At 38.2% G+C, this 26,829-nt stretch overlaps 1 protein-coding gene across 1 annotated transcript in view; it reads right to left on the bottom strand.

Annotated features, from left to right (window-relative positions):
* Window positions 1–24,593, bottom strand: part of AARD (alanine and arginine rich domain containing protein) — a 54,532-nt gene extending 29,939 nt beyond the window's left edge. Inside the window, 1 exon segment of the mRNA XM_029923316.1 lies at window positions 24,446–24,593. Within this exon segment, the coding sequence (XP_029779176.1) occupies window positions 24,446–24,593 (148 nt within the window).
* Window positions 24,594–26,829: the final 2,236 nt, after the last annotated feature.

Here is a 26,829-nt window from a genome sequence, read left to right as displayed (position 1 = left end):
ATGTGATCTGGAAAGAAGTCAAGGTACAATATGGTGACTGTACTTCATGATACTGTGTTGCATATTTGAAAGTTGCTAGGAGGGGCGCCTGGGTGGCTCAGTCGGTTAAGCCTCCGGCTTCAGCTCAGGTCAGATCTCATGTTCCTGGGTTCGAGCCCCACATCAGGCTCTGTGCTGACAGCTAGCTCAGAGCCTGGAGCCTGCTTCCGGTTCTGTGTCTCCTTCTCTCTCTGCCCCTCCCCCTCTCATGCTCTGTCTCTCTCTGTATCAAAAATAAATAAAACATTAAGAAAAATTTTTTTAAAACTTGCTAGGAGAGTAGATCTTAAGTTCTCATTACAAGAAAAAATATTGTAATTATGTATAGTGGCAAGTGTTAACTAGACTTCTGATCCTTTTGCAATACATGTGAATATTAAATCATGTTGTATACATGAAACTAACATAATATTGGGTGTCAGTTATATCTCAATAAAAAAAGAAAAATTGTTTAAAAGTTAAGGCATAGGGAAAAGGCTAAGAATGTAGGTATTAGATGGAAACAATCAGAAAGCACTCAGTAAAAGAAAGGTTTAAGCTTCTGTAATGTCTTTTTTTTAAGTTTTCTGATAAAACGTAATATTTATTGAGGAACACTTGAAAACTATACAGGGATAAATACCACTCAGTTTCATTACTTGGGCACGACTGCTGTTAATATGTTATTTCAAAGTTTCTTAACCTCCATGAGCTTTAGTTTATCTGTTCAATGAAGTTAATAATAGTACCAACCTCATAAGGTTAGTCTGAGATTTAGGTAGATAAAACATGAAAGATTAACATTTGGTCAGAGTAAGCACACACACACACAGAAGATCAGCTGTCATTATATTTCAACACCTATCTCCATTTTTTTTTATTTTACAAATCAGAGTCATATTTATCTTTTATTTGATTTTTTTTATTAAAACATTATAAACATCTTCCTAGGCCCTTACGATTCCTTACCATATATTTATAATAGCTTCACAGTATAGTATTCCATCCTTAGAACACGTGCTTCTCAGGCAGGTGCAATTTTGCCCCCAGTGGACATTTTGCAAGTTTGGCACATTTTGATTGGCACAGCTGGGGAAAGTGAGGTACTACCGGGCATCTAGGGTGCTGCTGAACATCCTATGATGTGCGGGACAATCCCCCACAATTCTCCAGCCCCAAATTTCAAAAAGTGCTGCAATTGAGAAACCTGAGAATATATCAAGATTTTTTAAAAACCAAGCCATTCTTAATAGACATTTAAATAAAATGTATTAGTACACATAACATTGGAATGAATACCCTGGTAATTACTACTTGCTGAGACTGGTCTGTGGTGTGCATGATAATTTACTTTAAATTGCATCAACATAGCAGGTGGAGGGGGAGTACAGGCCTGCATTTGGCAGTGTAATGCAAATTATCCCTAATCCACACTGTAGGGGCAATTAATTACTACCTCAAATGTCCTAAAAAGAATTGGCATTTTAAGAGCTTATTTGGTACTTAAAGTACTCTTCCCGATAGCTATACCAGAGAATGTGTTAGTTAACATAAGCAGTCTTAAAAAATAATCTTTCATTTTTGTAATGGGTGGTGTTTACAGCAGGTGATTAAGAATTGGTTAATATGCCCTTGAACTATGCTTATTAATATCTACAGCAGAGGGTGTGTTAATTAGTATAGGTTGTATTAAAAAATTATTTGCGTTGGTGTAATGAGTGATATTTCCTGTAAGTGGATGAGAAGGAATAAGTTGCTCTTGGATGCCAGAGATAGAGGAATAGGACAAGCTCAGGAGTCCAACGCCTTTGGTAAAAACGTGTTTGAGGACAAGAGTCCTTTTGGTCACTAATCCCTCCCTTCATGACAGACCCTGAAGCCTATTAGACTCAATATTCTCACAGTCCTGCCTTTAGGCCATTGTTGTGTTAGCCTTTCCAGTAAGGTCCTCCCAACTGTGCCCAAAACAGAAAGTCGGTCTTTCTGAGAGAACTGCAGGTGGAATGTGTTCAGACTAGTTTTGGGGAAATATAACTAACACATCAAACCATAATTTCCCTGCAATTATTGTTTAGGACAAAACTGTCCTGAAACATACATACACATCTGGGGGTACAACCCAAAAACTGCTATGGGGGGGAGAAAAACGCTGGGCACCTGGTCATCGGATGGATTGGGGCTAATCTAGATACTTCATGAATTTATGCCTTGAGTGAGTCAAAACATGTTTACCTCATAAAATGAGGATCATAATACCACCAACCTTAGTTAGTTTTTTGTGTTTTCATTGTGTTCTGTCCGGGGGAAGAGGAGTTAGTCTTGCTTTTGTTCGTTTAGTGGGAGTTAGCTTTTTTTATTTGGTTTTAATAGTTTACTCGGGAAACCTGATATTCACATTTCTCTCCCACCCACCCTGTATTCAAGTGCAACAACCTCTACCATTCTCCACCCACCTTCTGGGATCATTCTAGAAAGAGTTCCTCAGACACAGGGCAATAGATCCTGTTCTGTGCCCTCAGGAAAGATGATTTGCATTTTATAACAAGAAGTATACAGTTCTCCAAAATCACAAAGGTAGCATGAGTATGTTAATGTATGTATATGTATACATATAAAGAAGTATCAATGTAGGTTCATTAGTCTAAACAAATGTACCACTCAGGTAGGGGGATACTCATAGTAGGAGAGGCTTGGAGGTGGGGGTGCAGAGGTAGGAGGTAAATGGGAAATCTGTTACTTCCTGCTCAATTTTCTTCGACCCTAAGACTGCGCTAAAACTTAAAGTCTACTTTTTTAAATATAACTAATAACAGTACATCCATCATAGGCTTTGGGAAGAATGGAATGAGCTGTCTATAGGGAAAGCTCTTAGTACAATGCCATACATATTATAACTACTCAGTGTTTATCATTGCTGTTGTTGGGAAAAACATAAAGGCAATTGCTCAATTTGCATTTATTTTCTGCATAATAATGTAATAATCTAAATACGTGGTTAAAAAAGGAGAGGGAAACAAAGCACTGTGTGGAGAACTTGGAACGACAATGCAGGTGTCCTGTCTCAAACATTTAACAGTGCTTAATACAGCAGACATTTGGGTGTGGGGAATCCAGAGATGAGTGAGACCCAGCCAGCCCACAAGCCTGGAGAATTGCAAACAAGTATGTGTGGCCAAGAGTCACAGGGAGGGGAGTCTACATCAGATCATTATCATATTCAAATATTAACCATCTTAAATATCAAGAGAGAGGGGCACCTGGGTGGCTCAGTCAGTTGAGCACTGGCTTCGGCTCAGGTCAGATCTCACGGTTCATGGGTCAAGCCCCATGTCCAGCTCTGTGCTGACAGCTAGCTCAGAGCCTGGAGCTTGTCTTCAGATTCTGTGTCTCCCTCTTTCTCTGTACCCCCCTGCTCATGCTGTCTGTCTGTCTCTCTCTCTCTCTCTCTCAAAAATAAATAAAACATTAAAAAAAACAAATAATAAAAAATAAAATCAAGGGAGAATAGATCTGACTGACAATAATAAGGAATGGAGAGAAAGCTCTGCAACTTTACTGAAGGGTATAAAAGAAGACAAATAAATGGCCATTCACACTCCCTAAATTAATCCATAAAGTCAGTGGAATCCAAGTATGCCAGTGAATGGAGTTTTTTTTTTTTTAACTGACCTGGTTTTCAAGCCCAAACATAATCATAAACTTGTAAAACTGTCTAGAAAAAATTAAGACTAGCCTTACCAAATATTAACTGTATGCTGTATTCCATCTTAAAAAAAAAAAAAAAAGGCTGAAGCAAGGGTAACCCCATGCATTTATGCATAGTATGATGTGAGATGGGTCAACACTCCGTTTTTCTCCTCTTCCACCTCTTCCTTCTTTTTCTTCTCTTCCTCCTTCGTCCCTTTCTTCTCTTTCGCCTTCACCTCCTTCTCTGCCTCCCTCTCTTTCTCCTAATGTAGAAATATTATTTTAATTTGGCAGGTTATCCAGCTGATCCGGTTGAAGATCTGGAAACTGACCACCAAAGGTGTATGCATTCCATTTGAAGACTACTAAGTTACTTGAATGAGGGACTTATGTGCCAAGCAGAGGACTTTGCAGTTTCTCCCACAGTCGGGGTTGCTCATCTTCCACACTATTGACACTGAAAACTGGAGAAATTGTCTGTTGTTGCAAGGGAGGTAGTCCTCTAGAGGACTGAGGGCTGTGTAGCAGCGTCCCCGGCCTTTCACCACTAGATGCCGCCCGCAGCACTGCCCTCCCAAATGCAACCTCAAAATGCCTCCAAAGATTGCCAGATTTTCCTGGGGAGTAAAATCACCCCTAGTTAAGCACCTTGCCCTAAACAAAAGGTAAGTCACTGACGAGTTTAAAGCAATAAGACAATAAAAATTGCAAGGTGGTTTTTATTGCATTTAGAAGCAATTGCAATGTTCTTATGGCGGAAAGCCTAATGTACTTTTTAAAGAGCTCGTGAAAAGGGAGGAATCTTTGGGGGCATTTGCCTGTCCAAAACCAAAACACATTCTAAAGCTTTGTTTCTTAAACTGTGATACTGGCCTAAGAATTGATAAAGAGGGGCGCCTGATAGCTCAGGTGGTTAAGCATCAGACCTCCCTGTAAGTCATGATCTCACAGTTTGTAAGTTCCAATAGCCCATCTGGCTCTGTGCTGACAGAGTGGAGCCTGGACCCTGCTTTGCATTTTGTGTCTCCCTCTCACTCTGCCCCTCCCCTGCTCGCTCGCTCTCTATCTCTCTCTCTCAAAAATAAGTAAACATTTTTTTTAAAGAATTGATAAAGAGACCTAAGAAATGGAACAAACCATCCAGAAGCAGATTAATGTTAAAAAAAAAATAGGGAAAAAAACACTCTCACACAATATGAAGATATCATTTGTGTAAATTGGTACAATCCTTGGAAAGCTACTGGTCTATATGTATCAGGTTAATAAAATGTTCATGTATTCTGAAACTGTATTCTGATCAGAATACTGTGAAATTGTTATAAATTATAACACGGAAACATGCTTATGATACATTGATAAATGAATAAAATACAGAATATAATATGTGTGTGCATATTGAGTAAAGAATGGAATATGCATCTTGAATGCATATTCGATATGAATGTATTAAGTTAAAACAATTTAAGAGAGTGTACAATACTATTTAGAGTGTTTTTCTTTAAGTAGTAAATATTTCATAGGATAATTTTCTGCTTTTGATTTCTCCTTATTTTAATTTTTTTTCTATAATGGTTATGTGTGTCAATTAAGGGGAAATTTTGCAAAAAGATGTGAAATTATAATTTAAAAATTGAACGGAAAATTGGCCACACACACATGGGTTTATTTCTGGGCCCTCTATTCTCTTCCACTGATCTGCGTGTCTATTTTTGTCCCTGTACCAACTACCAAACTATATGGCTTTGCCATATGTCTTGAAATCTGGGATCTGATACCTCTAGCTTCCTTTTCAAAATTCCTTTGCCTATTCAGGGTCTTTTGTAGTTTCATACAAGTGTTAGGATTACTGGTTCTAGTTACATGAAAAATGTTGTTGGTATTTTGATAGGGACATTAAGTCTGTAGGTTGCTTTAACTAGTATGGACACTATAATAATATTGGTTCCTCTAATCCATGAGCACGGAATATCTTTCCATTTGTTGTGCCATCTTCAACTTCTTTTACCAATGTTACAGTTTTCAGAGTAATAGGTCTTTCACCTCCTTGGTTAAGTTTATTCCTGGGTGTTTTATTCTTTTTGGTACAATTGTGAATGGGATTATTTTCTTAACTTCTTTTTCTTCTAATTCATTATTAGAGGATAATAATGAAATAGACTTCTGTATATTAATTTTGTATCCTGCAATTTTACCAAACTCATTTATCACTTCTAGTAGGTTTTTTTTTTTTTGGTAGTCCTTAAGGTTTTCTATATACAGTATCATATCACCTACAAATGGTGAAACTTACTTTTTCCTTCCTTACTTGGATGCCTTTTTTTTTCTTTTTCTTGTCGGATTGCTACGGCTAGGATTCCAGTACTGTGTTGAATAAAAATGGTGAGAGTAGGAAAGCTCCCAGATTTTCACCACTGAGTATGAGGTTAGCTGTGGGTTTTTCATAAATGACCTTTATTACGTTATGACAAAGGAAATAAGAGCATACTGTGGGGAAAAGATAGATACTCTCTTCAACAAACGGTGTTGGGAAAACTGGACAGTTACATGCAAAAGAATAAAACTGGATCACTTTCTTACACCATACACAAAAATAAACTCAAAATGGATTAAGGACCTAAATGTGAGACCTAAAACCATAAAACTCCTAGAAGAAAAGATAGGCAGTAACTAATTTGGCATAAGCCATAATAAACATTTTCCTAGATCTGTCTCCTCAAGCAAGGGAAACAAAAGCAAAAATAAATAAATGGACTACACCAAAATAAAAAGCTGCTGCACCGTGGAGGGAACCACCAACAAAACAAAAAAGCAACCTATTGAATGGGAGGAGACATTTGTAAATGATATATCCAATAAGGGCTTACTATCCAAAGTATATAAGGGACTCACACAACTCAACGAACCAAATAATCTAATTAAAAACGGGCAGAGGGCCTGAATAGACATTTTGCCAAAGAAAACATACCAATTAATGGGTGACCAACAAACACAAAAGATGCTCGACATCACTAATCATCAGAGAACTACAAGTCAAAACCACAATGAGATACCACCTCAAACCTGCCAGGATGGCTAAAATCAAAAACACAAGAAATAACAAGTGTTGGCAAAGATGTGGAGAAACATCAAACAACAAAGTTTGTCATCATGGGATGTCTGTGCAATGCACACTAATGCAGCCGCTGTGGAAAACAGTATGGAGGTGCCTCAAAAAATCAAGGAAGAATTACTGTATGATCCAGTAATTCGACTACTGGGTATTTACCCGATGAAAACAGAAATACTCATTTGAAAAGAGATATGAACTCCTATATTTATTTCAGCACTATAAGAGACCAAAAAAAAGGGGGGGGGGAGGTACTCTTAACTACAAAGAATAAATTGGTGGTTGCCAAAGGGGAGGTGGGTGGGAGAGGCATGAAACGGATGAAGGAAATCGTGAGTACACTTATCATAATGAGCACTGAGTAATGTATAGAATTATTGAATCCTTAGGTTGTACACTGTGTGTTAATTATACTTTGATAAAAAAGAAAGAAAGGAGGATCCAGTGCTTTATTTTGGCTCGGGTAATGATCTCATGGTTCATGAGATTGAGCCCCATGTCGGGCTCCAAGCTGACAGCATGGAGCCTGCCTGGAATTCTCTCTCTCCCTCTGCCCCTCTCATCCATTCACACACACTCTCTCTCTCAAATTAAAGGGGTGTGTGTGTGTGTGTGTGTGTACAAATTTAAAAATAACAAAAACAATAAAGCTGATTGGTTTGAAAGTTGTATTTCTTAGGCAAATTAATAGGTGGCTCTTTTTGTTTGACAAATCAGAAAGCAGAAATGTGGCTCATATTTATGTAACCAGGCTGATACATAAAGCCTTTCTTCCAATGTCAACCTTATAAATTGGCTCTGTCTTATACCTCAAAATTTTCCATCAGAATGAGAACATTTCTATTTAAATAAAAAAGCTATAAGCCAAAGATCTTAATCTAGGAGTTGTTTAAATTTTTAAACACCTCTCAATAGATATTTATGAGTCTTGGGCCATGGAATCAATTTTTGTCTTGCTAGTAACTACTTGAGATTATGAAATTCAGTAGATATCTTTTATTATATTAATTAAGAAACACTGTAGGGACATGTTTAATAGTAATAGCAATCAGACAGTATTATTAATGATGGAGTGGATATATAAAAAATGCTGTTCCTCACTAAAACTTATCTTGATTCACTTTCTAAAAATAACTCAATATATTTCATTTCTCTGATACATTTATTACAATTCTCTATGAATATCATTTAGCCTAGGTAGGATATTTCATTAATTAAGTATAAATTGTACCTTGTCAAGGCAGGAACTAATAAAGTCATGTGTCAGTATTAACATAACTGAGAGTAAATGATGAAAATTAATCTAGCCAAGATGCCAATCATAAAAATAAGTTACATGGGTTGAAAGGAAAATGTGACCATCAAATAAAAAAGAGGAATTGCATTCTAAATCTAATGCAAGGTAGATGGGTAGGGTTGCCATCCAGATAAAGACAGTTTTAGGTTCACAACTAAAACTAGTCTTAACTTCAAACTAACAAATTTTAATTTAGTTTCTTTCTTATCCTCAGCTGAAGCAATATGTCTCCCCTTCATGATGAATACCATCAAGAATGACAATGCAGGATGAGTTAAACCATCACGAGGCTCCCCCTAGAATAATATGCCATCCATGTGAAGGTTCAGAAGATAAATTAAGTCTAAAATTAATGCACATTACCAGCATCTCCAAAACACTCACTCATAATCAGGCCAAAGCAAACCCTTTGTTATATATTCTTTAATTTTCAGTGTTTCCTGGATAACTCGGTAAGTATGGGATTTTTCCAACAGAAAACAAATGTCTCTCCAAGAAGCTATGGTAGTAATAATAGTAAGTTGTCAGGAGAAAACTTCAATGAAGGCCAAAAAAAAAATGCACTAGGTTATTTCTATTTAATTGTTTCCATTCATTTTTTTAAATTGAAGAATAATTTATTAGTTTCAGGTGTTCAATATAATGATTCAATACTTCTGTACATTACTCAGTACTCATCATGGTAAGCGTACTATTGACTTCTTTCACCTGTTTCACCAACATCACACACACACACACCCCCCCCCACTCAGGCAACCACCATTTTTTTCCTTGTATTTAAGAGTCTGGTTTTTTGTCTCTTTTTTCTCTGTTAATTTGGTTTTTCCTTAAGTTCCATATATCAGTGAAATCACAGGGGATTTACCTTTCTCTGACTTACTTCACTTAACATTATGCCCTCTAGATCCATCCATGTCGTTGCAAATGGCAATGTCTTATTCTTTTATATGGATAATATTCCATTATGCATATACATAAGCCCTCAGTGATCTTTCTTATATTGTACTTTTCAGTGCTCACAAGCACCCCGTACAATAGTTACTCTAAGCTATTCCCATTTTACAGATGAGGAAACTGAAGCAGAGAAAAGCCAAGTAATCTGTTTATGTTGAAGATGTATGAGATGGTAGGGCTGGAACTATGAAGCCAGGCAGTCTGATGCTTGAACCACATTTAAAGCACCATCTGCCTCACTTCACAATCTCTTCTCTTTTTTTAATGAGCGTTTCAATAGAATGCCATGTAGTTACTGAAACTCTGGGTTTTTTTATGTTTATTTCTTTTGAGAGGGAGGAGCAGAGAGAAGGAGAGAGAGAGAGAGACAGAGTTTCAAGCAGGCTCCACACTGTCAGAATGGAGCCCCATGCAGTTCTGGATCCCATGAACCATGAGATCATGACCTGAGCCAAAATCAAGAGTTGGATGCTCAACCAACTGAGCAACCCAGGCGCCCCACTTCATGATATTTTCTTGAGGTCAGGGGGATTCTAATACAGACATATAACCTCTTCTATTGTACTACCAAGTCTTGTCATTTTAACAATTGCTAATTTCTGAGTCACTTCCGTTTAGTGGCAATAATTCATGTGAAGCCAGAAATTGTGACAGCCACCATGTCTACATTAACCACATTACCTCCATGGCCACCTGTGACATTGGCTACACATTCGTACAGGTGCCTTTTTCGTTACCAGGACTAAACCTCCTCCCTTGTCTACCTCACAACTATCAACTCTTCAAAACTCTGATTAAAAGGAGTCAGTTGCCTCTTTAAAAAAAAAAAATGTTCTGATCCTCCTGGGAGGTGCAATGAATCACAACATCCTCTGGACTCCATAGCATCCCTGGAACTTTGCTCATCTATCACTCACTGCATGAATTGTAGACAGTATGTGTACCTGCCTACATAAGAGCTTCATGGAGATAGGACCAGTATCTTATCAGTCTTGGTCTTCCTTATCACACCAGTTACGTGCTTTAAAAATTTGGGCGGTTTGGGGCCCCCAAGTGGCACAGTTAGTTAAGCATTTAACTTAGGTGCAGACAGGTCATGATCTCACCATTCATGAGATCGAGCCCTGCATTGGGTGGGTGAGCTCAAGTCCTGCTTCAGGCTCTGTACTCTGTCCCTCTCCCTCCATCTCTCTATCTCTACCCCTTGTGGGATTCTCTCTCCCTCTTTTTCTACCCTTCACTCACTCACTCTCTCTCTTTTTCTTCCAAAAAATGAATTTTTAAAACTGTGGGATGTTTAATGAATGTCGTAGAAACATAAAATCTAGTCCAATCTTATTTTTGCTGTTTGAATTCCTCGTACAACTCTACAGTTCTTCCAGTATACCTACTGAGGGCTATGTGAGGTGAGCATAGGGTCCAGTTGTTTTCTGAGTATTCAGCTCTGGGTATGAGGAAACTCAGGAATTGAAAAGAAACTAAGTAAACTTTAGGTATAAAATATATTTTTATGTGTTTTTATATAAAAAGTAATACTAGTTGTAGAAAAATATAATCACAAGACACATCTCTAATGGCATCACGCTACTTTAACATCTGTATATTTATCTCATCTTATCTTTCTAATAGCTGTTCTTAAGCTATTCAAAACAAAAAGGAGTAATAAAGTCTCTTGAAAAAGTAAAATATTTTAGTTAAAATGATATGTTAAAAAGAGTGAAGGAAATGAGTGGTTACTAAAGACAGATATGGTTATCAATAGATAATTCTATTCATTCATTCATCAAATGACTGTGACTTGGCACAGTGTCATATTCTGGTCAACCCCTAATAGATTAAACAGAACTGCAGAAAATATTTTTTCTTTTATCCCATAATTTCACCCATGAAAAATTTCCAACCACCCACTGAGCAAAAACAAATTAGGGATAATCCCTGCCCTAGGGGAATTTATGTACTAATCTCTTGTCAACCTGGGGGGCCTATCATCCTGGAAAGTCTTACTTTTGTCAAACACTAGGTTGGCACAATCAGGGCCTCATACAACATAGGGAGTTAAAAATGATTGAAATGGCATTAAATATATTCTTAAAAGAATAAATATTCTAAAAAGCAGCTTCCAAGACAAATCAGATCTATGGCATTAAAGCACAAACATATTACGTAACACTTCTCATTAACCAGCTCCTTCTGTTCAGGATACATTGGTATAGTATCATTTTGCTGAGGCAAAATTGATTTCTCCACAATTTTAATATCTTGCAGGTCTTTTAGGTGTTCATATGCTTGAACTAGCCCTTGTTGGCTTGAAATGTAATGTGCTTAAGGCTTGCATTCTTGCTATTTTGCTTCAGCGTACTCTGCAACATCTGCCTTATCATAAATGATCACAGTGCTTGAGGGCAAGGTTTTCCTGATCTTCAGTCTGTAGAGAAGATGCAGCTTACACACACACACACACACACACACACACACACACACACACTTTCTCTCTGTAATAGCCTCATTAATTATGCACCTGTGGGGGCGCCTGGGTGGCTCAGTGGGTTGAGCCTCCACTCCAGCTTCGGCTCAGGCCAGATCTCACAGTTCGTGGGTTTGAGCCCCGCGTCAGGCTCTGTGCTGACAGCTAGCTCAGAGCCTGGAGCCTGCTTCCGGTTCTGTGTCTCCCTCTCTCTCTGACCCTCCCCCTCTCATACTCTGTCTCTCTCTGTATCAAAAATAAATAAAACATTTTAAAAAATTTAAAAAAAAATTATGCACCTGTGATCTCCAAGAGTGAAGAGCTAAATTTGGCTTCATTAATAAGACTGAACTAAACCACATATTTTTTCATTAATGTTGTTTATATACAGAAGACCTCATTATCTTTGTAAAAAAATTCCAGTACCTAGTATGAGACAGAGCCCTATTCTCTAATGTTATTCCAAACCTCCCTCTGGGAAGAAATTAGCCCTCCTGAAAAAAAATGGATAAGCATTTTCTTATGAGGTCTAATGGGTTTAAGTCTTCTTCTGAGAAAGCAATCACTCATCCACTTTTCCAGCTGACTCACTATTATGAAACATTACTTTCTAGGATTCAATACAGATTAGATAATCATTCCCTTTCCCTATAAGTGACCTTACCAAGAATGGATCCTTGAGTTAACCTTCTAGATGCCTTTTTGCATGTGTCACGCTCATAATTAATTCCTCCCAAAACTTTTTTGAACATCTCCATTAGCATCATAGTTTACAAAAGAGTCTTCTAATAAAGAAGAGAGTGAAATAAGCTGATAATTACAGTACAGTTTAATAAATGCCACTTTATAAGTCTCTCCAGTATGATATGAAGATGGAAATATGTTGAAAGTAGACGGGGACCAGGTTAACACAAGAGAAATTAGAGGTTGGAGAATTTTTGTGAATATTTCATGGACCACTTTTCATTCAATGTGTCTGCTTAATTATTAGTTATAAAATAGCTACTATTTCCTACCTATTTTTGCTAAAAGTACATTGTTTTACCTATATTACAGCTCACACAAATCTTTTTAGAATAGCTTGGAATTTAACCACCATGGTAATGTCATGATTTGTGACAAAATATGTTACAAATTCTAACCAAAAAAATCCCAAGTTGACATTTGAAACAGAACCAATTGGTAAATCAAGGTTTCTTGCTATCTGTGTGGGAGAACAAAATGATGAAAATAATTCTTAGATGAAGTCAACTGGATTTTACTTGGCAAGATCAATTTCAAAAAAGCAACTTTCTGATTAGTTGAGTTAAAGTCCCAGGTATTTGATAATAGGAAGGAGAATTTCAGCTGGTGGACACAATGACATTAGTCACAGAATATAAATCTTCTGTTACAAACCAACCTATTGGAATTCTGGTGTAAGATTAGTCTTTTGTAAGTTAGAAAAGTCTGTGTTGGGGTGCCTGGGTGGCTCAGTCGGTTAAGTGTCCCGACTTCAGCTGAGGTCACGATTTCATGGTCCATTAGTTCGACCACTGCATCAAGCTCTTGCTGACAACTCAGAGCCTAGAGCCTGCTTCAGATTCTGTGTCTCCCTCTCTCTCTCTGCCCCTCCCCCTCTCAAAAATAAACTAAAAGAAAAGAAGTCTGTTAATGCTAAAATTGAGTCCTTGTATGTATGTACATATGGTAACAGAATCAATCCAAAGGTTTTAACTAGATATTCACTCTATCCTTGGTGCTGTCCAGTTAATATTTCTTTTTTATTATTATTTTAACATTTTTACTATTTTTAAGAGACAGAGATAGACAGAGTTTGAGTTGGGGAGGGGCAGAGAGAGAGGGAGACACAGAATCCAGAGCAAGCTCCAGGGTCTAAGCTGTCAGCACAGAGCCCGACGCAGGGCTCAAACTCATGAACCGTGAGATCATGACCTGAGCCAAAGTCAGTCACTTAACTGACTGAGCCCCCCAGGCGCCCCCCCCAGTCAATATCTCTTATTTACTTCATTGTTTATCATTAATGACTTGGATAAACTTATATCCAAAAACTTTCCAGAAGACACTGTTAACAAAATCAAAACTGAAAAAGACCTGTATGAGCTAGGATGAACCAAACATTCACCAATAAGAAGTTAACTAAGAACAAACGTATGAAACAATTGCACAAATCCAGGAAGACGTGACTTAACAGTAGCAGCCATCATAATAATTTTAAAAATCAGAGGGGCTTTGATTGACAGCTTAATATGGGTTAAATATAGGATATAGAAAAAAGTACTATGAACTTAGCCTATTTTCAAATACAATTAGTATTTAGTAACTTCTTATTTTATAATGCCATGTTTGGGTCTTCCTTATTATCATTAAAGGTTTACAGTGAGAAAGGCGACCAATCAGTTTTATTCTGTGAAGGTCAGACGGCATTTGAAGAAAGTGCTATGCTTGGAACAAAAGGGAACAATTTTGCACATTGAATGGAATTGCATGTTTGCGCTTGCAAGTTTTTAGTGAAATAAATTCTCCATGTAAAATGGCTAACAGAGTATTATAGAAAAGTGTTTAATACAGAATTTCATGTTTACCATTTGCTGGATTCTAAAAAGTGAAATGGTTAATAGAAAGGGGCGAACTTGTAGGGAACATTTTTCAATTTTACCAACTGAAGAGAATTCTACGGAAAAGCATCTCAATCTCAGGTGACTTCGGCCTGACAGTCTAATGATTGAATCAACAATTTCTGATATTGGCTGATGACTAATTTTTGTCTGCATCATATCTATTAAAAAATTCACCTAATTCCATAGAGTTATCTTCTTTTTTTTTTTAATTTTTAACCTTTATTTATTTTTGAGAGAGACACACACAGCACGAGTGGGGGAGGGGCAGAGAGAGAGGGAGACACAGAATCCAAAGCAGGCTCCAGGCTCTGAATTGTCAGCACAGAGCCCAACTCAGGGCTTGAACCCACAGACTGTGAGGTCATGTGACCTGAGCTGAAGTCGGATGCTCCACCAACTGGGCCACCCAGGGGCCCCGAGATACCTTGTAAAATAAAATGAGAATCACCTAATTACACCAATGAGCAAACTTTAATCTTTGGCAAAACCTATCTCAACATAGCAGCAAAGGTTTTTTCCATCAGGAAAAAGGACTTTTCATTCAGCCCTGAATTTAGGACAAACTCTACAGAACTGGAGTTCCATGAGCTATTAATTTAACAGATAAGAACTAACTCCCAGATGTTTCATACTATTTAAAGTGAAAGATTCATTTGCCTCTGAGCTATATTCAGAAAACTTCAGAGAGCAAAAGGCTTCTAACATAAATGAACTAAGAAAATTACATGAAAGTCAGTTTGCTTTCCTACTTGGAAACTTTCAACTTCTGGGATGAAAAACAAGTATAATTTTCCATAAATTTATGGATTCAGCTGTGTGAATGACACATGGGAAGTTATTGCTGGCATCCTCTACTTCCCCATCAGAAAACCAGAAGACCCCATCTGCTGCCCCATTTTTTCATGAAGTGGACTAGTTGGTCTCCATGGCCTGTATTTGGAACAAGAGTCATAAATTCAAACTGGGATGAGTTGTAAAACCACACTAGATGGGCTGAAATTGCACAATTTAAAGGAGGTACTGGGCTCTTCATCCCATCTGTAGGCGTCAGGCAGAGTTTGTATTTCCTTTTATTAGGAAAGACCCGCAGGATGCAGCAGAGACCACTGGCAAACTAAATTTCCAAGAGCCAAGTACACCTGAGCACACGGTTATGGAGTCAGACCTCGTTTCAGAGTGTGTCTCTGCCACTTACTGTCAGGTCCTAAACCACCTCGCTTCTCAGGTTCTCTAGCTGTGATCTGGGATAAAAAATATTACCTACAGCTGAAGAAATAATACATAGATATACATAATATACGCATATAATATTTCTTTCTAGAAACTAAATTGTGCCATGTCTCATTTCAGTCACCATCTATCAAAGTCCCTTTAATATAGCAAATGCTGAAGAAATAGCAATGATTATCAATATCATTATTATAATTATTGGCAAGAATTAACATTAGCCCAATGATTATAATCGGTTTATGAACCTAGCCTTTAAAGATTTAAATACAACCTCCACGCTTTCCTAGTGACCTTGGATAAGTTACTAAACCTCTCTGCTATCAATTTCCTTGTCTATAAAATGAGGATAATAGCACTTAATTCATAAGATTTTCATAAGGGTTAAATAAATTAACACCTAAAATATGCTTAGGTTTTTAACAAATGGTGTTGGAACTGGATATCCACATGCAAAAAAAAAAAAAAGGAGGAGGAAGAGGAGGAGGGGAAATAGAGAGAAGGGGAAGCATGAAGAAGACCAGGAAGACCTTACACTCTCCACAAAAATTAACTCAAAATAGATCACAGACCTAAATGTAAAACAGAAAACTATAAGAAAACTTAAATGACTTTAGTTAGTTGATGACTTTTTAGATAAAGCAGCAAAGGCACAATCCATGAAAGGAATAATTGATAAGCTAGACTTCATTAAAATTAAAGTTTTCTGGGACACCTGGGTGGCTCAGTTGGTTAAGCCTCTGACTCTCGGTCAGCTCAGGTCATGACCCGAGATGGAGACCTGCATGGGGCTTTGGGCTGACAGCCTGTTTGGGATTCTGTCTCCCTCCCTCTCCCACTTTCTCTCTCTGTCTCGTGCGTGCTCTCTATCTCAAAATAAATAAACATTTTAAAAAGTTAAAATGTTCTGATATGCAAGATATCAAGAAAATAAAAAGACAAACCAGATGGTAGAAAATAGTTTTAAAATACATATCTGGTAAAGAAATATTATCCAAATTATACAAAGAACTTTAAAAAAATTTTTTTTAATGTTTTATTTATTTTTGATACAGAGAGAGACAGAGCATGAGAGGGGAAGGGGCAGAGAGAGAAGGAGACACAGAACCGGAAGCAGGTTCCAGGCTCTGAGCTAGCTGTCAGCACAGAGCCTGACGCGGGGCTCGAACCCACAAACGTGAGATCTGACCTGAGCCGAAGTCGGAGGCTTAACCGACTGAGCCACCCAGGCGCCCCTACAAAGAACTTTTAAACTCAACAATAAGAAAACTACATTATTAAAAAATGGGCCAAAACCTTAACACACCTCACCAAAGAAGATGCATGATGGCAAATAAGCATACAGAGAGATGCTCCATATCATGTCATCAGGAAAATGCCAGTTAAAACAATGAGATACCACCATGCACATATTAAAATGGTCAAGATCCATTAACACCAAATGCTGGTGAGGAGGTGGAGTGACTTTCACTTCTGATAGGAGTACAAGGTGGCACAGGCATTTTGGAAGAGAACTGTGGCATCTTACAAAACTAAACATATTAATACCATACCACCCAGCAATCATGCTCCTTGGCATTTGCCCAAAGGAGTTAAAAACTTACGTCCACACAAAATCTGTGCACAGATGTTTACAGCAGCTTTATCTGCAATTGCCAAAACTTGGAAGCAGAAAAATTTGCTTCAGTAGATGAATGGATAAATTATGGCACATCCAGACAGTAGACTATTATACAACACTTTTTTAAATGTTTATTTATTTTGAGAGAGAGAAAAAGAGCATGAGCAGGGGAGGGAAAGAGAGAGAGAAGAGAGAGAGGCTGTCAGCACAGAGCCTGATGTGGGGCTGGATCTCAGGAAATGTGAGATCATGACCTGAGCTAAAATCAATAGTCAGATGCTTAACTGAACTGAGCCACCTAGGTGCCCCTCAACACTTTTTGAAGAAGAGCTATCAAGCCATGAAAAGACATGGAGGAACTTTATATTATTAAGTGAAAGAAGCCAATCTGAAAAGCTACATACTGTATGATCCCAACTGTATGACATTCTAGAAAAGCCAAAATATAGAGAGAATAAAAAGATCAGGATTGAGAGGAGAGGAGGGATGGGTAAGCAGAGCACAGAGGATTTTTAGGACAGTGAAAATACTCTGTATGATATTATAATGGCAGATACATGAGAGAAGACATTTATGTTGCTCTAGCTCATTGTCATACTGGGCATGTTTAGATACCTTTCTTTTTTTTTTTTTAATGTTTTTATTTATTTTTGAGAGAGAGAGAGAGACAGCGCAAGCAGAGGAGGGGCAGAGAGAGAGGGAGACACAGAATCTGAAGACAGGCTCCAGGCTCTGGCTAGCTGTTAGCACAGAGCCTGATGCGGGGCTTGAACCCATGAACCATGAGATCATGACCTGAGCTGAAGTTGGACACTTAACCAACTGAGCCACCCAGGCGCCCCTAGATACCTTTCTTATGGCAATGTTGGATCTCATTGTCCATCGAACAGGTGAGGCTCGTCCTTCCACAGTCACCCTTTTATAGCAATTCCTTTTTTTAATTTGTTTTTCTATAAAAATGGTTACCAAGTATAAACCATCCAGGTTGTAGCCACAAATAGAAATACAAACTACAGAGTAACTGAATCATCCTCTCACGATTTTTTGGAGCCATGAGAACTGAAGGGTCAAATGGAGCTCATCTTATTGATAAAATTACTCAGGTTTGGTGACTTTAGGGGTTCCCCAAATTGGCTATGTCTCCCTTGTATTTCACAGAGTAGTAGAAAATCCTAAATATTTTACATCATTTGCTTTCTAAGCATGTTTTGACCTTGTATTTTTCCTGGTTCTTTTCCTTCCTTTTTGATTTTTCTTCTCTGACCCATTTTGCTGCCTTTAATTCATTGTCTTGTGCTCCAACACCTGGTGTCTTTAAGGCTCAGACTTCAGCAAACAATTCTTCTGATTAATTCCTTTAATAATAGTCTAATCCATTCCCTTGGAAAATGATACCCAAAAATATGCCTTTACCTGAATCTTCTCATGAAGAGTCTGGTGTCGTAGAAGATAATCTCCTTTTGGTTGTCTGGTTGTTAGACTCATATCTGGCATCAAAGGCCATTTTTAGTCTTAAAATGCTCAAAACAACATCCTATTATAACACAAATTTGTGTTACCAATAAACATTGGCTGCCTTCCCAACTAACTACTCCACCAGTGGAAGTTTGCTTCTGCTGGTCACCATATCTGGACTCTCTCATTCACTTTTTCTCCCACCCACTTGGGCATCTATCAGGAGGCAGCTCCAATCTTTCTTCTTCCCTGAAAGTCTATCTCATATTCTTTTCACCCTTCTTTCAGCAAGAGTCCTGAGTACTACTGAGTTTATGGCTTCTTCTCTCATTGTTTTGTATACAGTAGTTCTTTTCTGTGCAACTAGATAGTAAACTATTCTAAGAACTCAAGCCTTAATGGTCACTTTTATTTCCAAAGCACAATAGCCCATTGCTAAACTTCTAATAGCAATGCAATAAATAACTGGTGGTTAACTTTAGTATTATGATAATGACTCTGATAAGTTGGTCCAAGGGTTGTGGGTTATCGTTAAGCTGATATGACTCTGATAGTAAGAGACACAATCCCTTCCTTCATGTAGATTATAATCTAGTCCAAAAACCAGATATTGTGGCGCCTGGGTGGCTCAGTCGGTTAAGCGTCTGGCTTCGGCTTAGGTCACGATCTCACGGTTCGTGAGTTCGAGTCCCATGTCGGGCTCTGTGCTGACAGCTAGCTCAAAGCCTGGAGCCTGCTTCATATTCTGTATCTCCCTCTCTCTGACCCTCCCCTGCTCACACTGTCTCTCTCTGTCTCTCAAAAATAAATAAATAAATAAAACATTAAAAAAAGTTTTTTTAAACAGATATTAAAATAGCAATTATTACCAATAATTATTTAACTAGGGTTGCAATTAATACTAAAATTGTCTAAGATCCAGTTTTAAATCACTATGTCTCTCTTCAATGAGTCTTTCTGCTCCCATATTCATGAAGGGAGCTGTCTCTTCCAGATTTCAAGCTCAGATCTATTTTTAAGATTGTTTCACTCCTCTGACTCTTACTCTATGGTCCTCAGACCTGGGTGATTTTGCCCTTAGGAGACATTTGGCAATGCCTAGAGACATATTTGGTTGTAATTTAGGGAAGGGGAGGGAGATGTTACTGGCATCTGGTAGGTGGAGGCCTAAGAAACTTCTAAAAATCCTAGGCACTGGACAGCTGCCGTGACAAATAACCGTACAGCCCAAAATAACAATAAGGCCAAGGCTGAGAAGCTCTGCTCAAGTGCTTCCTCTCTCTCAGATGTCTTCTGAGGAGTGTTCTTTCAGCCCACCTTCTGTGGTGTCTAACATGGCATATATTTTACTGTGTTTCTCTTAATCCCTATATTTACATATGATTATAATGACCATGCAATGGTTTTTGCAATAAGATCCTTTTTATCTCTGACAGGAACTAATATTCATAGAATATGTATATTATTTGTGAGGGTGGAGAGTTTGTCATAGAAAGATAAATGTCAGTTGCTGTCTCCTACAGAAATGAGTTTATTTTCTCACTCTTAGCCTTCCATTGGAAAGAGGTAGGGCATCAGAGACACCCTACTGATTATTCTCCACTCTTAAAACATGTTTCCATGATGCATCGGACAATTTACACTCAGATTTTCTTCAGATGTAATGATTGTACTATAATAAAGCAAAAGCCTATCTTAATAATCCCCTAAATGGTAGATTTAATCATGCAACTCATTATTTCTTCCTATGAAAATGTTACATCAAAGACACATGTATTTTTAAATTTTTCATTAATAACATCTAAAACAGATAAAAAACACCAAACTTTGATGTATATAACACCAAAAAAAATACCAAACATTAATATATAACATCTTTAATAGCACAGAATATTATCTAAAACCACAATAGCTTCAAATATATTAGTATCACTTCTTTCATTTCATGAAGCATATATTAGTTTGAATCCTATTTGAATCTTTGAATATCTGAGTTCAGAATACACACACAGCAAACCAAATGATCAATTACTTCAGAAATCTCCAAAGAGTTTTCTACTGTGGAATAAGTGTGAATCTCTGACAGAAAGCTCATGTCTTCATTCCATCCAGCCACTCTGGTCCCCTTACTGTTCCTTGAAACTTGCGGGGAAGCTTCTGTCTCAGAGATTTTCACCTTGTTTGCTCTCCCTAGAGACCCACATGACTCATCCGCTTACTTCCTTCAAATCTTCCCTTTCTCGGGAGGCCTTCCCTCACCCCTTCAATACTCTCCACATTTCCTGCACTGCTTTTCTCCACCGCACTTATCGGTGTTTAACATGGCATATATTTTACCTGTTTGTTGTAGTAACTGTTCAATAAATGTGTCCTGCACTCACTTAGTAAGTAACAAGGAAGGAAAGAGGAGGATGCCAGCAACATCTGGAGTGGATTTAGTAGGCATGGTCTGCCTCTGGAGCTCTAATTCTAGTGGCAGCTTCGAACCCCAATCTGAAGCCGAGGTGGTGTGATTATGGAACCAAGTGTCCCAACAATGCCTTCCTGATTTGTCAGTTTCCTGACAATGGCAGAAGTTACTCTTTCTCATACTCTCTTGATATTCTGAGTCACTCTTGGGGACACAGCTAGAGCCAGCCCTTCTCCACAATCTGTCTCATGCATCATAGATTATCCAGATGCTGCCTAATAGACACAACGGTATATCCCCATTTTACAACAAGGAAGCTGAACATAAGGAACAGTAAATGACAACAAGTCAAGCTTACGTTTATATGATCCCACAGACAACATGAACACTTCTAGATTCCTCTTTCAGTGACTCAGAATAGTTAAGATTTACTTGGCCCCAGAAATTCCTCCTCCTTATCCCTCAGAAACATTGATTTCTAGAACTGAGGAATACATATATTCTTTCCAGCCCAGCCCTCTGCCTGGAATAGTTTGCACCTGCTACTGATGCCCGTTAACCCTGCTCCCAAGAGGCAAGAAAATCTTGCATCTCAGTATTTGAGTGTTTTTACATAATGAGCCTATGTGATATTTTTGTGGAATTTTCAATGTATGTTGTACTAGGAAACTCAAGTCACAAAATCATCTTGGTTTGGTTATGAAACATCCGTTGTGGGTTTACAGTGCATATTATGTATTCAAATCTTCTTGCAGCTAAAAATGGTTTGTTTTCCTTCTCTGATTACTCAGTTGATGACTTGTGTGATTTGGGACAAGGAAAGACTGAGAATCTAGCAGTTGCTTCCTGTCTTTCGCACATTCTATTGAACCAGCTAAACTGTTTTTGTGTCTACTTATCTTTCATGGATCTGTGGAGTTTGATTTTGTTTTTCGTTTTGTTTTGTTTTTGTTTTTAATGTTTTTTATTTATTTTTGAGAGACAGAGAGAGACAGCGCAAGCAGGGAAGGGTCAGAGAGAGAGGGAGACACAGAATCTGAAGCAGGCTCCAGGCTCTGAGCTAGCTGTCAGCACAGAGCCTGATGCGGGGCTCGAACCCAGGAACCATGAGATCAGGACCTGAGCCGAAGCCAGATGCTTAACCGACTGAGCCAACCAGGTGCCCTTGGAGTTTGATTTTGAAACTGAAAACATTTTTGGAGGGAAAAAAAATCTCAGAAAAACATGATGAGAGAAAATCCTCTCCATTATTTATGTAATGTTTATACAAACAAGCCAAGGACAGGCTACTTCTCTGAAGAGACAAACTTGGTAAGAGAGGACTCTATACTATAGAAAACAAATGAAGGAGAAGGTATCAGAGGATGAATAAAGCCAACATATTTTTTCATAGATACTTGAAACTTAGTAAAAGAAGGTTATCAAATAACATGTGTTAACTATATTGTATTTTTTGTGTGTGCGGGAAGAGAGAGAGAGTGGGGGAAAGGAGAGGGAGAAAGAGAATCTTAAGTCGGCTCCATGCTGGGCGTGGAGTCTCACCATGGTGAGATCATGACCTGAGCCAAAATCAAGAGTTGGACATTTAACCGACTAAGCCAGCCGCCAGGGCACCTCCATATATTGAATTTTTAACACATTGTTTTTTTTCTATTAAAGAGTTATTCCATGAGCTTCTAAGAATTGGTCCAAGAAATTACAGAAAGAATGAACAATCCTTCTAAAGTAGTAAGATAGATAATAAGAAATTGTCATTATTAGTAAGTTATTAAAAGAAAAGAAATATTCTTTTTGCTGTCAAAATCAACCATAAATTGCCCCTACTCAAATAGAAACCAGACTCTAATAACAAAGACAATGTGCCTGAAAGATGGCACTTTCCTATTATTTAGTATAATAATAGTTGATTAGGTTGAAAGGAGAGGAGAAAGGAGAGAGAGAAGAGAATTTGTGCTACCATCACTGGCACATGGGTGGCTCAGTCAGTTAAGTGTCCATCTTCAGCTCATGATCTCGTGTTTGTGGGTTCAAGCCCCACATTGGGCTCTCTGCTGACAGCTCAGAGCCTGGAATGTGTTTTGGATTCTGTGTCTTCTTCTTTCTCTGCCCCTCCCCCTCTCATGTTCTATCTCTCTCTCTCACTGTCAAAAATAAACATTAAGAAAAAAAATTTTTAACTCTTTGCTCCCATCAGTAGAGATTATATTTTTAAAATGGATTTTCTATTAGTGAGTTCTATCACAAAAAAATTACAAAAAAGCTATCCTAAAAACATTTTATAGTAAAGTTTGTAGTAAATTTATAGTAAAAATAAATACAGGATAGCTCTTAAAATGTACCAGGAAGGTTCAAGGCAGAGGCATTCCCTTAAGTATGCAGGGATTGGAGAAAAATACTGCTATGCAAAGTCAGACATGTGTACAGTGGAAAGGAAGCTCTAGGAAGGACAAGTCTCATATTTGGATTTTGTAGGAAGGGCCCAGAATATTACATATTAAATTTCACAGCCTGACCCATTGCCACACATGGTAGTTCATTAAAATATTTATCAAACGCAGTTCGATCCCAGTGAGGTCTGCTGAGCATAGGTGTGTGTGGCAGCTCGGTTCTTCCTTCTTGTCTTAAATGGTGAAGTTGTACCTGGAGCCACAGACACCCTGTGCCAACGTGAAGCCACAGCCAGTATTTTAAGGAAGAAGGAGCATAAAGATGAAAACAATGCGGGTCTTTGAGGCTATCAAGGAGCTTCTTCCTCCAGATGTTTTGTTAAGTAAGATAATTAAATGTCTTACTCTTTATTCCTGAAGCCACTATTATTTATTACTCATGGGGGGGGGGTCATTTGTTACTTTCAGAAAAAAATACATTCTTAATTGATACACACCTAAAAGGAAAATTTTATCTTTTATACTTAAAAATAGGCCTGGTCTGATTTCAAGGCCCCTTTACCACAATACTCCCAGACAGACAGACAGACAGACAGACAAGCCATCTGCTTGGTGATATCTGTAATTCTTCATTTAATGGAACACTTTATCTAGAACATGGGATATTGACTCAATTAATTGTATAGCACCTGCTTTGGGCATTATCTTTGGGTCTCGTCCAAAAGAGAACTTCCTGTTTTGGGAACTTTGAGCTCACAAATTCAGATAATCCTCAACATATCTCTGTTTTAATTATTACAGGTTTCCTGATTCAGCTACTGCTGAGCTTTCATGCTCAAATTAATCACACTGCCACCATGCATTGCACACATGACCACTTCTGAGTTTTTTTCCTCATCAACAGTACTTTTTTCTGGATTCTTCTCTCAAATAGTCACAAAACACCCTTTGTTCCAGTTATCATTTACTGTCTGTCAGCCCCACATCCACCTTTCTTTGTCTTGCTTTGTGATACTGTAGCTGGACCAGGTGAACTTTTTCCGTTTGGCAGCTGGTGCTATGTTAGGCTTTGTCAGCAGGGGGCGTGGAAGGGACATTCCTGGAGGAAGGGGCCACACATCCTGGTTCCTGTGTGTGGTTTTGGCTCCCTAAACTCTTAAAAGCATGCAAACTAGGGGACACCTAGGGGAGTTCACACTCCAGCAGGTTTTGCCAGAAACACTGCAAAGTGTCACTGGCACCTCAGAGGGTGGCTTCCCAGTGAGTTTCCCCAACACCGCAGAACGCTGATTACCAGCTAGTTTCTTTGGGGCCCCAAGAGGTGGTTTCCAGCCACCTCTGGCCATACCGCAACGGATTTCTCCGCCATTAAGTAGGCCACAGCTACACCCTCTCTAACAGGGTCTGGATGTCAGTGTTGGCCTCCTTTCAAGTCTTTTCCTTTCATGGGTACTGATCGTTAGCTGTAGAAGCTATTCCCTCTCCCCTACGATTCTTATATTCTGAGTTCTCTTTATTGCTTCGTTGTTAATCCTCTGTTAACTATTTAATCCCTTAGTTAATTCCATGCTGTAAACTCATTAGTAGTTCATCATTAAATAGTAACACTTTATATTAAAATGTTCCACTCAAACTACTGAGTGATTTATATCTCCTGGATAGACCCTGACTGACACATCATCTCTAGGTCATTCATTGGAATTCTGCATAGAGTATCTTTAATCTACATAAAGGTCAGGAGACTATTGACTTCCAAATATCAGTTGTAATGTCAGGCCAAATTTCCAAACCTGGAAACCCAGCACATTAAATTTAATCAATATGTATTATTTTTCAAAGGTCCAGGAAAGAGAAAAACTCTAACACATTGAATTTCAGTTGTGATGATCTTCCTTAAACTCCTTAAGATTCATTTTAATTATGGCCCAAGACAATGTTCCATATATCAGTCTGAGAATTAAATTGCACATCTAGGGACGCCTGGGTGGCTCAGTTGGTTCAGTGTCCGGCTTTTGGTTCCAGCTCAAGTCATGATTGCAAGGTTCATAGGATGAGCCCTGCATCCAGCTCCACACTGGCAGTGTGGAGCCTGCTTGGAGTTCTCTCTCTCTCCCTTTATCTCTGTCCCTCACACTCCCAAAATAATTTTTTTAAATTGCACATCTACATACTTCAAGTTTGGGGATGTGTTTGGGTATTAGAAATGGACTACTACTGCCTACAACTCAAGAATTTGAAATATTTTTTTCCTGTTAATAATGAGCCTATAGGCAAAGTCCATTTTTTAATCTATACTTTCAACCCATTCTACTGAATATTAGAACATTTGAGATCCTTGGGCTCTGCACTATCCTGTGTTAAAAAAAACAATTATAGAGAAAATATTTGCAAATCACATATATAATAAGAATCTATTAGGGGCACCTGCATGGCTCAGTTGGTTAAGCATCAGACTTTGGCTTGGGTCATGATCTCATGGTCTGTGGGTTAGAACCCCACATCAGGCTCTGTGCTGATAGCTCAGAGCCTGGAGCCTGCTTCAGGTTCTGTCTCCCTCTCCCTCTCTAACCCTCCCCCACTCATACACTGTCTCTTGCTGTCTCTCAAAATTAAACATTAAAAAAAATTTTTTTAAAGAATCAATTATTCAGAATATGTTGACAATTCATAAAACTCAACAAAGAGGCAAAAAAATTAAAAATGGACAAAGTATTTTAATAGACATCCTTCAAAGAAGGTATATGAATGGCTAACAAGGTCATGAAAAAATGTCTAATGTCATTAGTCAGAAAAATGTCAATTAAAATCATAATGAGATATTTCATATCTACTCAGAATTTTTTTATAATGCAACATAAAATAACTAGTGTTGGTAAGGATATTGAGAAACTGGAACTCTGATACATTGCTGGTAGGAATCAAAAATAGTACAGACACTGGAAAAATGAGTTATGCTGTTCAGTAATTACCATGTGACTTAGCAACTCCACTCCGAGGCATATACCCAAAAGAATTGAAAACAAGAATTCAAACCACTGTTTGTACACAAATATTCATAACAACACTATTCACAATAGGCAAAATATAGAAACAATACAAATGTTCATCAACTTATGAATGGATAAACAAAATCTGGTATATCTGGAACATTGTTCAGCCATAAAAAGGAGTGAAGTACAGATGACAATGTGAATGAGCCTAGAAAACATTATGCTAAGTAGAAGAATCAGGCAAAAAAAAAAAGTCACGTATTGTGTAATTCCATGTGTATGAAATATCCAGAAGAGGAAAATCCATAGTGGTTTCTGGGGGCTGGAGAGAAGAGGAAATAAGAAATGACTGTTGAATGAGTATGGGGTTCCCTTTTGCAGTGATGAGAATATTCTACATAGTAGTGATGGCTGTACAACATTGTGAACGCACTAAATGCCACTGAACTTTACACTAACTCAGTTGGTTAAGCGTCCGGTTTCGCCTCAGGTCATGATCTCACAGTTTGTGGGTTCGAGTCCCGTGTCAGGCTCTGTGCTGACAGCTCAGAGCCTGGAGCCTGCTTCAGATTCTGTGTCTCCGTCTCTCTCT

Source organism: Suricata suricatta, chromosome 15, assembly GCF_006229205.1.
Source record: "Suricata suricatta isolate VVHF042 chromosome 15, meerkat_22Aug2017_6uvM2_HiC, whole genome shotgun sequence".
NCBI classification, from domain to species: Eukaryota; Metazoa; Chordata; class Mammalia; order Carnivora; family Herpestidae; genus Suricata; species Suricata suricatta.
Note: the sequence above shows the minus strand (reverse complement) of the source record. Positions and strands in the feature narration are given on the sequence as shown.